A 12,664-nucleotide genomic window follows, 5' to 3' on the forward strand; every position below is an offset into this window, starting at 1 on the left:
TGCTTGCTGAACCCATAAAAAGAAAGGATTCATCTTTACGATTTGCACACAGTGTCTGCCATCACTAGTACCATGGGAAGTTAAAAAAAAAGCTTCAAATACAATTTTTTTTTCTTTTATGTCTAAAAAAATTTACAAAAAAAATGGGGAAATATCCACCAGTGGCAAAATAGATTTATTTTCCTAATTGTTTTATGTCTCTACTGATACACTCCTTGGGTTCTTTGTACAGAAAATAAATTAAAATACTTAGAAGACTTCTTTTCTTTTATAGTTTTGCTCTTTAGTGGTACAGTAATCAAAGGCTTGAAAATTCTACCTCACTTTTCAGTAAGAGAGGCAGAACAATATAAATAACTATATGGGAAGGGACAAGAAAGATACACAGAGAACGCAAAAGAAACAGAAGCCATAGGAAATGAGGAAAAGCAACAGAACCAGAAATATCACCCTTTGTAGGGAAGTGAAGGCACATAACAGGATCACCCAGGCCCTGAGTCTGTTGCCAACTCATCCAAATTTTCTTTCCTCTGCACACCTGATTTTTAGTCCCAACCACCGGTCTCAGGAAGACTCATGCAGCACTTCTGTGAGGTAAGGAGTACTTTACCCTCAATGGATAGAAGAGAATCAAATCATGTAACTCATTCTGACTCCCCATCAAGCAAGGCCTCCGGTTTTCCTTGCTGCTTTACCTGCCTTAAACGCATTTCACTACCCTCCTTCTCTAAATCCATTCTTCCTGCTCAATGCTACTCTTGCTATTATGCCCAAGTCAGTTTAATTCTCCAGGCTGACTGGGTCCAGTGCAGGGAAAGGAAAAGAAAGAGTCATCAATATAGAAGACATTAGAATTTTGCTTTTAGTTAAAACGTTTGCTAATTACAAGAAAATTAATCTCAGCCCTGGGCTGTGAAGCAAATATAAGAAGTTTCCTGCAAGTATTCAAAAACTACATTTTCTTTCTCTAAAAACCATGTATATCTTAGCCAAATCTTAATGGATTTTCACAGGAGAGCAAAAAGTAAATTCACAACATTTGCTTGCCAAATCTTTATCTTTACTTCAAAGCACCAGGGCATTTACCCTGTTTAAAAAAAAAGACACAAAATAGCTTTTTGGTTTTTTTTGCCCACAGCCCCTGTTTGCAAGCCCACTGAATTGGTTCACTTGCAATTTTATATATAGAAATTCACCAAAAGCAGACAAGGCCTTGGAAAATTTCTTAAGCTTAAAGAGTTAGAAGTTTGGCAAAGCTTAATATAATTAAGACGACATTCCTGAAAAACGTCAGTTTTAATAAGTGGTTGTGCTACCAGCCTGCTGTGTACACACATGTATTACATGGTCTCATAAAGCTGATTTCTGACAGGCTTCCATTCTGCTCCATTGTTATAGTAATATAGTTAGCATATGTTAAGATACTTCCTCATTGGCGACAGGAAGGACAACTGGAATTCCAATGATCAAAAAGCACGTACATATTCTGTCAAAATTCCAAGTCAGAAAGGCCCTTGAACTAAATTACAGTGAACAAGTATAATAACTGTTATGAGTTTGATTTTAAAAATATTTGCCTTCTCTTTTGAATGAAACTGCTGAGTCCTTTCAGTCTTCCTCTGGGGTGGACTTTTCTCAACATAATCACCTTCAAAGTGAATGTTAAACAAGCATTAGAATCTGTAACAAAGAAGGTTTTAGAGGACAGTGCTACCATTTTTTTTCTGGCTATTTCATTCCCACTAGACCAAGCTTCATGCTTTGTGGCAAATTTCCTCATAGCCACAGGAGCTACGGTCCTTTCATTGTCATTTTTCATTTTCAGCAGCAATGCCAGTTTACTTCCCTCACCAGTCCTTAGTTAACATAGATTCTGTGCCAGAAGTGCAGCATTTGCCATACAGGAAGCTGAGAGTTGACCTCTGAGGATAAAAAAAATGTAATTCACCTGCTGTAATGCTACAGGATGTACTGAATATCTCAAACAGAAGAGAAATGTGCCCAAGGCTATGGTGAGTCAGTCACTGAGAAAGCTGGAATTGGAATTTAGGAGCTCCTCGCTCTCACTCTACTGTAATTATTATTTATTTTACCATAGCAAAGAAAAGGTCTCTTCAGGACTTGAGCCATTTGTACAACATATTGTACAAACAAAGAGTAAGGAATATTCTACTCAAAAGACTTGAGATCTGCCAGTAAGAATTATTTTTAGGCACAAGGTCTAACATAGCAACATTCAAGAGGAAAGTAAATAATTTCACAATTACATGTAATTAAATATCACTTTATTAAAATGACTGGGAAACATTCTTGCCTTCCACTTCAGATATTTATTTTACAATTCTTAATTATACTTACTGCTGAGGTTCTCCAAGGCAAAATTTAATAGACCCATGAATCCTGAGATCTGGATAAGACTGAAGTTCATTTCCTTAGCCCACCAAAATCCTGCAGTATAATAATCGAATAAAATAGTTTCTTTCAAAGATGTCTTTAGTTGTGTAAGATTCAGAAATTCTGCCATCTTCCTAAAAAAGTTGCAGAGTAAAATAATGAAATTAAAAAAATAAATTACAGATTCCAAAGTCTTACTTGGCCTGCATTCAATTATATCCATAACATTGGTTTAGTTGCTATATTATTCATATGTGCATATGTACATAATTTCTTGAATTTAGCTACATCAATACCTAGATTGCATTTATGATCAGAGGACATATCAAAAAGTAAACAATCACCTGCAGGTTTCACCAAAAACTATTGAAGTGTTAAGATATGACTGACAAAAGAACAAAAATTAGAGCTTTACAAAACCAAAGAGAAATACATTGAAAATTCTAGAGGAAAAAAAGTGTTTCATCAGGAATTGGTTTGTGGGATGAAATGACACAATTAGTCTCCACTTTCCACTATCATGCTTTCACTCTGATTTAGATAGTTTTACAGTAGTAATAAGGTCTTGTTTACATTTCAAGATTATTTTTCATGTGGCCTCTGATGAAAAATTACATTTGAAAATTAATGCAAATAATATAATACATAATTACTGAAAGTAGCTAAAATATTTAGAAGCTTAAATTGCACTTCCATAATGGTCAAAACATTTAAAAAGAGCCTTATCCCATTTTACTGGCACACCATGAAAATTTTTCCACTCACTTTAACTTGCAAAATTTATGAAAAAATACACTCCCTTGTAGGAGGCCATACTGTTGCTGACACATTTATGTCTACTCTATCCAAACACAGAATTAGTTACATCTTTTATAATAACTGTGTGCGTTTTTCCACATGAAGAGAGGGGACTGGGGCTAGGACTTGGTTTCAATTCTTCCAGTGTAACTTTGGCCATGTCTTAGATAGTTAAGTTTTACATTAAAGCAATCCTTGGCTTCTTAACTACAGCTGAGGACACAGGTGCCAGTGATCAGAGTTTCTACTCCTGTGTGAAACAGCAAGGTCTTCCCAAGCCCTGCTGCCTTCTCATTCCTTCCTAAGAAGGACATTAATCCCAGACCTACTGATTGCAGCCATTAGAGTTTCAGGGCTTTACCTGACACAGTACAGATATGCTGTCAAAAGAGATGAGTTTCTTTCTTTAATTAAAGCCTCAATAGCCAACAGAGTAAAGCATATAATCCAATCAGTTTTGTTTAAAACATGTATTCCTTTGTTCTGCATGACAAATTTGTAGGGCTGCACACATGCAAGTCGGTTAAAAACACTTAACTTGTGTCCTGGAATAGAAGTGGAACATGGCCAGCTGAACTTTCCAAGGTTTGAAACAGTCCATATCCTCTCTCTCTGAAGCTTCTGCCAACTCTGTGTGTTCATAATCAGAGCTTCTCAGGGATTTAGATTTTCTCTGATTCTGCTAACAATGCCAGTGCTCATCTTTCCAATATTCTGTAAGGCATGTCACTGACAACAGTATCTGTACATGCTTGTGAAATGATGGGGCAGTTAGATTCCACAGTTACCCTCCCTGCTTTTTCCTTCTTCATAGGGTGCAAGTCTTACCAAGATGGACAGCAGTACAAAACTCCCTAGTCAAAACTCTCAGACTCAGTCAGACCTATTCTGATTTTCTAACCCTAGCTGTGGCCTTCAAACTGCTCTTGTAAATAGACACAATGCACTGTGGTAAACAAAATTTTAATGCTGCTGTTAAACTGCTTAGTGTGCATAAAATACCCTGTAACTATGCTCTTTCCTGTCAGATGCAGTATATACTTTACATTCCCCTTGTACAGCATGTATATATAAATACATATGTGATCAGCTGAGACTAAAAGAACATATGATCTTTCAGTGCTCTTCATTTTAATCTTGATGAGAAAGTTGCACAAAGAATTGTGCACATTAAGCACATTTTAGTCTCCATGAGTTATACACTTCAGTCTCCTCTAAATTTAAAGAGGCCTATTGTGCAAGAGAAAACAGGAAAGGAAAGAATTTTTTCTATTATTATTTGATGGTGGCAAATTTTCTTTCCATTTTTTTTTTAAATATCCCAGAAAAACCTTTTCTCCCTAGAATAGTGTCAAATAGGAAGAACAGAATATGTTTCAGGAGTATTTTAATCTCTATTAAATGGTTACCTATTCAGAGGAACAAAGCTGGATTTTATACACCCCCCACCTTTTCCTTCCCAAACTAGACCAGCGGCCCAGCCCTTTGGCTTTCAATTCCCTAAGAACCTACTAGCAGACACAAACGCTCCTAAATAATTCTTGCACTTCTGAAAAGTCCCATTTTTCAAATATAAATCTGGAGTCTCAGGTCGAACTCCTGGCCTCCTAAATTTAGCTGCTATTAAACACTAATAACAAGGGAGTGTTGGTACAGGAAAGACAAAGGCAGCCTGACATCAGAAGTCTTTGGCTGCCTCCTATTTCCCCAGAGCACCATAATGGCGACCTACTAATGCCTTCTTAAGCTTTCCATTCCCTGCCGAACTTTCAAGACCTTTATGATTTTTTGGTAACTCATGTTACAGTACAGAATCTTGAATGTTTTAGCAAAAAGGGTTACCCAGTGAGACTTACCAAAAAAAGCTCAGTATCAGCCTGTTCTTATTTTGTGTTTTGTTTACAGCGTATTTAAAGCTATTGTAAATTCAGAAACCACAAGGTGAAATTCAAGTGGAAAAAAAGGAGTCTAAGCAAAATTAAAAGATATAGGAAAACCAGTAAACCAGGCTGGATCTGAGATCAAAAGTGTTTCTGCCATCTTTCATGAATAACATTAAATATCAATGATTTAACTGAACAATTAAAGACTAATGACATAACCATCACAAAAGAAATCTAACAAACAGTCTGCAATTTTTATTTCATTATTATATGGGTTCCAGCATTGCTGTCACTGCTACTTACTTTTCAACTCCTTCCAGATCTTCTTCTGACAAGGCAGTTACTTGGGAAAGAGAAAGAAATGTCCTATTGATAATCTTTGCTCCACCTAAATCACCCTGATCGCGGACTTCATCCTGATCACGAACTTCATCCTGCATACATGTACATAGGAATGTAATTTAAAAATGGTGATTTTATTATGACAGTAACTTATCTAAATAACATTTTTATATTGAGGAGGTACGCAAGGGATTAATTCAACAAATGTCAAAAATGCAAGACAGCTGTAATTATACAGCAGTAACACAATACCTTAACACATTCTTACTAGAGAAAAGCTGGGCAGATACATGGAATATAGTATTTTTGTCATAAATTCATATGGGAACACACTGACATATTATGTGCACAAGATTAAATTAACTTGCAAGTAAAAACAACAGAGCTTTAAAGGTGCAAAAGAATCCATGAATCTAAATTTGACCAACATGATACTGTGTTGCACAATAATTAAATTTTAAAATTAACTTTCTCCTAAACATACTGTGAGAATACATGAAAATTACTATGTTATTTGCTCTCCACCAGGTACTTGATTGCATTTTCAAATTTACTGTCTACACTATCTCCTTCCCCTAGCCAAACAAAAGTCCAAGATGTTTGCTGCAACAGAATAATAAGGATCTGACACTACTGTTCCTAGGAAGGATGGACACGTTTTAGGGAAGAACAAACTGAGCATGAACCAACAATGCAATGGTCTTCGAAAAAACAGGAATATTTGATGATATTTTGTGTTGTCATTGACAAAAAAAAATTCAGTAAGAAATCTATGAAATGCAAAAAACAGTAGAAAAAAATCCCCTAAAACTGTTTCACAATAGAATACGTAGATGACAAAGTGAGGTGTGAGATGAAGCAGCCCCTTCAGAGAGGTGCACTGCAGGGGAAAAAGGGACAGTGGGTCATGGGACTATGCTCCAGTTGAAGGGGATCCACAATGAGGCAGCATAAGGAAAAATATTTCAGTATGAAAATACTTAAGCATTAGAATAGATAACCCAGAGAGGCAGAGGAATCTCCATCCTCACAGGCTTTCAAGAGCAAACTGGACAAAGCCCTGCTGGGCACTGGGTGCTGGCCCAGCTCTGACCAAGCAGCTGAACCAGTCCCAAAAGGCCTCCCAGCCTCCGGCTGGGAGTCTGCCTGGCCTGACCACACAAACCCCTGGCACAATTTGCTTGTAGCAGGTACACTTGTACTTCTGCAGGATCTGGGGTTTAGAGAAGTGCAGCAAGGCAAAGCCTGCAGAATCCCGCTTCCAGCTCATACACGGAGAGCAAGGCAGAATTCCTGACACACACCAATTTTTGAGCCCGACCAGCACTGCTCTGAGCTGATACCAACGCACTCCAGCGCCGGTCAAGGAGAGGCCCCAACTAAAGCTACACTACTCCCCCTGCTGCTGCTGAGCTACAAGATGTACTGAAATCCTGGGACTAGCTGAAGAGCTGCCACAGACGGGAGGGACAAAACAAGACTGAGAGCAACAAAGAACATTCATTCAGTGGACAGACTATTTTCTCCTCTCTAATTAAGTACTTGAGTACTTTCACATATACTTCAATATGAAAAATTATTGCTCCCAACTGTAAACAAGTGAATCTCAGATACACTATCTCATAAGAACAGAAATGAAATAAACGAAGGCTTCCTTCACATAGTTAAAAGCATGATGTTAGTTTGCTTTTATCAGCAGTAATTTAAACAGCATTAAAAAATGCTCCTACAGTCAGTAATGCTGCTATAATGGAAGCTGCGGGGAAAAAACAATAGCACTACCTGCTAATATACAATTATTGAAAGACATATTTCAGTAAGAAGAAAAAATATAAATGCTTTCCTATAGTGGTGTTAGAAACCTGTTGAACATGAGATTCTTTAGAAGCTGTGGGGGCTGAATTAAATGAATAACTGATATTAATGTTTTGGAAACTGAATTAATGTTCCTCCCTCGCTTTCTCTTAGGATGTTCAATACATAGAATACTTTAGTATTTACAGTGACCACCACTATATAAATTACATATGACTGGTCAGTCAGTCAACATCTTACTGGGCATAACTGTTAGTAAGGCAAAACACTAATATTTTACAAGCTGCAGTTTAAACTGAAGAGATAGGCAGCTGCTGTAACTAACTGAGTGTTGCAGATAAGGCTCCCTAATCTGCACATCAAACCACAACAGTTTACAGGGCAAGGTGAATGCTTCCCAAGATCCATTTCATCACCTTGTGGCTGGAACAACATTCCCAGCAGCAACATTCCCACCAATGTATTACTGGTTTTGGTAATGCTCATGATAAGATGGGGTTTGGGCACCACTGTCCACCATAACAAGCAAAGGTATCAGATAAGAGATAGTGTCACAAATGACAGATGAGGAACTATGGGACAGAAAGCACATGATTTAAATTTTTTTAAGATCAGCAATATTTCCGTAATTTAAGAAAGTATTGAAGGTCCATAAATCATTTAAACAATCCTGTGTTTATAGACAGTTGCTGTTTGGGCTGAACCTACACACACACCTGACTAAAAGCTTACAATTATTTTGATTGATTACTTTTGTCTCTTTAACCACTACTAAAAGTACCAGGAGATTATTTTTATATGCATTCACTGGTGTTAAAGAATTTACTGTTCATTTTAGTATTAACTGCAGTACTGACTGAGGTAATCCAAGGTGAGTTAATTCTAGTAATGCTGTCTTCATGTGTCAGGAACAAAACTCCTGAAACCAATCCTACCAATGCCCACTCCCAGCAGTAGCCTGCCTGTTTAAATACAGGCTGCTAGTAGAGAATTATTTGTTACAGGTTTATTTTCCTTTGATGGATTTTTAGCTGTTCTGAATGCATAATATGTTTCTGGCTGTTCAATACATTACTGCAAATGCTGTGGGCATCCCTTGTTAAGAGCATCAAATCAAAATACCAAACCAGACATTCTAAAACAAAAAAGTAAGATCTTTCAGAAACTCTCAGTCTCTCTTCACTACCATGAAGCAGGAAATAGCAGCAGCAGCCTGATAAAGTTAAACAGCAAACTGCAAAAATCCTCTGTGCTTACAGGTGGGAAAGAACTCTCAAAGCCTCAAACCTGTACTGAGTCACCCCTGGCTAGGAAAAATGCCCCACTACCTGCAGTTTTGGTGAGGGCCTTTCCAGAGTGGCCAAACCCCAAAACACAGCAATTGAAATGAGCACCAGCATTCCTCAAGAAAAATAAGCTTGTCCTTTGGGATGAGCCTTCTGCAGTGGTTGAAGACAGCATTTGCATTTGTTTGACAGTACACCACCATGCTTTGCAAAATCATGGCTTCCAAAAACATACACAGAGGGAACAGCAAATCTCACCAAGTGTAGCAAATACTCAAAGCATAAGGAACCCAAGATCCTGCTGTCCTCACCCTACCAGGGAAATCAGACTGGACTCAACTTTCCAGTAGCTCACAAAAAGCAACCTCAGCTGCTCTGCCTGGGCTGACAGCAGAGCAGATGTACCCTGGAAGAGCGCTGTAGATCAGTTACAACTTCAATCAAAATGGGAATGAAAAAAACCCAACCAAACTACACCAGCAACACAGGCTGTTATTTGTATTATTATACACATTTTGTTATCAAGCTGTCAAATGCTTCAGTAGCAGCAGAAAATCCTGAAGCTTTCTACACAAATAGTTAAGGCAGAAACAGAAACACATTCACTGTTCCTGTTTGTTTTTAAAAGGCTCCACTTGTCCTCTCCCACAATGGGAAGTTAAGATCAATAGTTGCTATTTTTAATCATAAACATTTCTTTTGTCATCAAACAAATGAGGAAATAAAAATAATAGCACTCATTTCAACTATCTTCAAAAGGGAAATATGCAGATGCGTCAAATGCAAAACACAAAACCTAAAGGCAAAGAAAGCTTTCAAGGAACACTATAAACATGATGGTGTCCTTTTAATAACAAAATATGTTTCAAAAATGTCACAGTCCATATATCATGATTTATGGTTGACCAAACGTATGATGACTATAAATTTTCCTGATGTTTTCACAGCTGCAGACCACTTATGAGAAAATGTGGTTAAAAATAAAGCAGCAGCAAGACTTGATAAGATCAGTATTCAGATTTTCTAACAGACCTTCTGCTGGAAGTCATTACAAGCTGTAACGATTATAAAAATATTCCATTTAAATAAAAAGGAATTGTCTCAAAATGTAAGAAATTATATAAGGAAACAGTACCAGAATAGTGTTTCCTACACCCTATATATGGACCATGCTAAGCTACCTTCAGCCAAAACTAGAGACTATAGAATGTAATTCATAAAAACACATAATTCCACGTGGTTTCCAATAAAAATAAATCATAAAGGATAGACAGAAATATCACAAAGGTAAGCTGCTGTGTGTCAAACAAACTTCAATACATGAGGAACAGAAAACACGTGGAAAAAAAAGTTCACTGAATTCCTCTAAAGATTCTTTTTATAAAGCCATGAAGTAAAATCTACAAAAATTTCAATGGTACATTTCAACCAGATGTACAATATATTTCTGACAGCCTGTCGTGTCCCATAGAGCACACCCTGTGTCCTTTTACTGTGATCTGACTGCATTACCCCAGTGTTACGCTGCTCCAACTGCCAAAATATTTACACAGAGCGCTAACGGAGCTCTGTGAAAGATGCATATATTTTTCATAAAGCATTTAGAATACTTAGCAACACATTTCACTTGGAAGACGGTTTATTTATTTAAGGAAACCTAAATGGTGAGCTTTTGTACTGACAAAGACACAACCATGACACTGGCTGAAGGCGCTTAATCACTCCCACAACAGTCACAGCGACTGCTTGGCCAGCGGAGACAACAAAGCAGTTCAAGCAGAAGAAAATTATCTTATAGTAGCTACAACTACATAGACAGGCTTGAGGGAGAAATTCTGAGTTGATGCAATACCTCATACATTCTTGGGAGGAATGAATTTTACTCTTATACCTCTTGACAAGCAGCATTAAATGAGTTGCCTGTCAGAAACCACACCTCTGTCAACCAAGTCAAAAAAGGAAGCAGGAAAAAAACAGGGAGGAGGCCAAAGACAAGCAAATAAAGCAAATATTAATGCAAACACTGTGGATTGGTAAAATCCTCCAGAGCACTTCAGCTACCTAAAGCAATGAAAGGTGAGAAATACAACTGTGATATTGCTGGAAGGAAAGTGTAAGCTTGCTTCTACTGCCCCAGTGCTCTTTAAAAGGAAACCACAAGCCTTTTCCTCAACAACCAAAAATTAGGAGACTCCTACCACCACAAAAAAAGCCCACTATGGTGGTTTGACCTAGGCGGGATGCCCAGGAGCTGACTACAGCCTCTCTGTCAGCCCCTTCCTCAGCTGAACAGTGGAGAGGACACATAACAAAAGGCTTGTGGGAAAAAGTGAGGACAGGGAAAGGTCACTGACCAATTACTATCATGAGCAAAAGGGTCTCGGTTTGGGCAGAAAAATAATTTGTTACCAATGAAATCGGGGTAGAATAATGCAAAATAAAAGCTACATTTCAAAACATTCCTCCTCTCTTCCCAGGCTCAACTTCACTCCCAATTTTCTCTACCACCTCCCCCCAGGAGTACAGGGGGATGGCGTAGAGTGCTTTCAGTCATTTCATCACGTGTTGCATCTGATCCTGCTGCCTCCTCATGGGGAAGACTCCTCACACTCTAACCCTGCTCCAGCATGGGGTGGCCCCCACCAGGGAGTCTTCTATGAACTGCTTCAACATGGGTGTCTCCCCCACCATGATCTCCATGGGCCCCAGGGGCACAGCTGTGTCACCATGGGCTGCAGGGCAATATGCTCTGGCACCTGGAGCATCTCCTGCCTCTCCTTCTCTGCTGGCCTTGGTGTTTACAGGACTCTCACTCTCCTATATTCTCATCCCACTCTTCCAGCTGCTGCTGTATGGCTTCCTTCCTCCCCCTCCTAAATCTGTTATCCCAGATCTCTGTCTCTGGTGAGGTCACCCTTGGCCAGCCATGGGTGGGTCCTGGAGCTGCCTGGCATTGGCTCTAGTGGACATGGCAAAGATTCCAGCAGCTTCTCACAAAACCCACTCCTGTAGCTCCCTACGACAGAAGCCACACAAAGCCAACGTACCAAGAAATAACCATATATTTATAAAGGAGGGTCCATAACTGAAACCGGGCGAGGCAGTGGGAGGTCAGAGAAGGAGGAGGCACACACCAGCAGCAGCAGCTCCGGGTGAGGGAGCTGGCTGGGCTGTGCTAGCCCAGGCTCCAGAGTCTCTGCTGGAGGAGCTGCCAGGGCAGGCATTGTCTCTCCATTGAAATGACTGGGTGACGACAGTGACATTGGGACCTGACAGTGGGAACTGACATTGATGACAGGTGTATTTTTACATGTACATATGCATATTTACGGACACACAGAGCTTTTTTAACATCACACCCTTTTCTACACAAAATCACAGAATCGTAAGGGTTGGCAGGGACCTGTGGAGGTAATACAGTCCATCCCCCAGCCGAGATAGAGTCACCCAGAGCAAGTGACAAAGGAACGCATCCAGATGGGTTTGCAATGTCTCCAAACGCCTCTCTCCAGAGATGGAGACTCCACAACCTCCTTGGGCAGCCCGTTCCAGGGCTCTGCCACCCACCATATGAAGAACTTCTTCCTCATATTGAAGTGGAAATTTCTGTTGTGGTTTATGGCCATTGCTCCTCATGTCACCGGGCACTACTGAAAAGAGACTGGCACATCCTCCTAACCTGTGAGACATTTAAATATATTGATAAGACCCCTCTCAATCTCCTCCAGACTAAACGAGCCCAGCTGCCGCAGTGTCTCGTCACAAGCGAGATGCTCCAGACCCCTCACCATCCTTGCGGCCCTTGGTGCAGCTCAGCACGGACAATTTACCACAAACCGCTCCCGTCCCGGCGGTACCTGCACGCCCTCCGCCATGGCCGCCGGCACGGCCGGGCCCGCCCCTCACGGCGCCCTGCCCGCGCTCCCCTCAGAGCCCGGCCCGCCCCTCACGGCCGCGCTGCCGCCGCGGCCCGGCCCAGCGCCTGCCGCTTTTATTTAATAAACGCGGAACAGTAGTGAACTAAAACTACGTCGAAACATTTTCTCTGTCAGCTTTGTATTGCACACAGCAGCAGTAATTCAGAGTAATAGCATTTACCCGCAATATCAAATAAAATGCAAGCATTTGGTAGGTGAACAGTAAAAA

General features: G+C 39.8%; 1 protein-coding gene across 1 annotated transcript in view; it reads right to left on the reverse strand.

The window, feature by feature from the left end:
• CABCOCO1 (ciliary associated calcium binding coiled-coil 1) overlaps window positions 1-12,393 on the reverse strand; it is a 50,836-nt gene extending 38,443 nt beyond the window's left edge. The window contains exons 1-3 of the mRNA XM_066554911.1: window positions 12,376-12,393; window positions 5,379-5,509; window positions 2,359-2,528 (exon numbers count right to left, since the gene is read on the reverse strand). Of these exons, the coding sequence (XP_066411008.1) occupies window positions 2,359-2,528; window positions 5,379-5,509; window positions 12,376-12,393 (319 nt within the window). The remainder of the gene's footprint in view (window positions 1-2,358; window positions 2,529-5,378; window positions 5,510-12,375) is intronic.
• Between the last annotated feature and the right edge of the window lie 271 nt (window positions 12,394-12,664).

This window comes from Molothrus aeneus, chromosome 8, assembly GCF_037042795.1.
Source record: "Molothrus aeneus isolate 106 chromosome 8, BPBGC_Maene_1.0, whole genome shotgun sequence".
NCBI lineage: Eukaryota > Metazoa > Chordata > Aves > Passeriformes > Icteridae > Molothrus > Molothrus aeneus.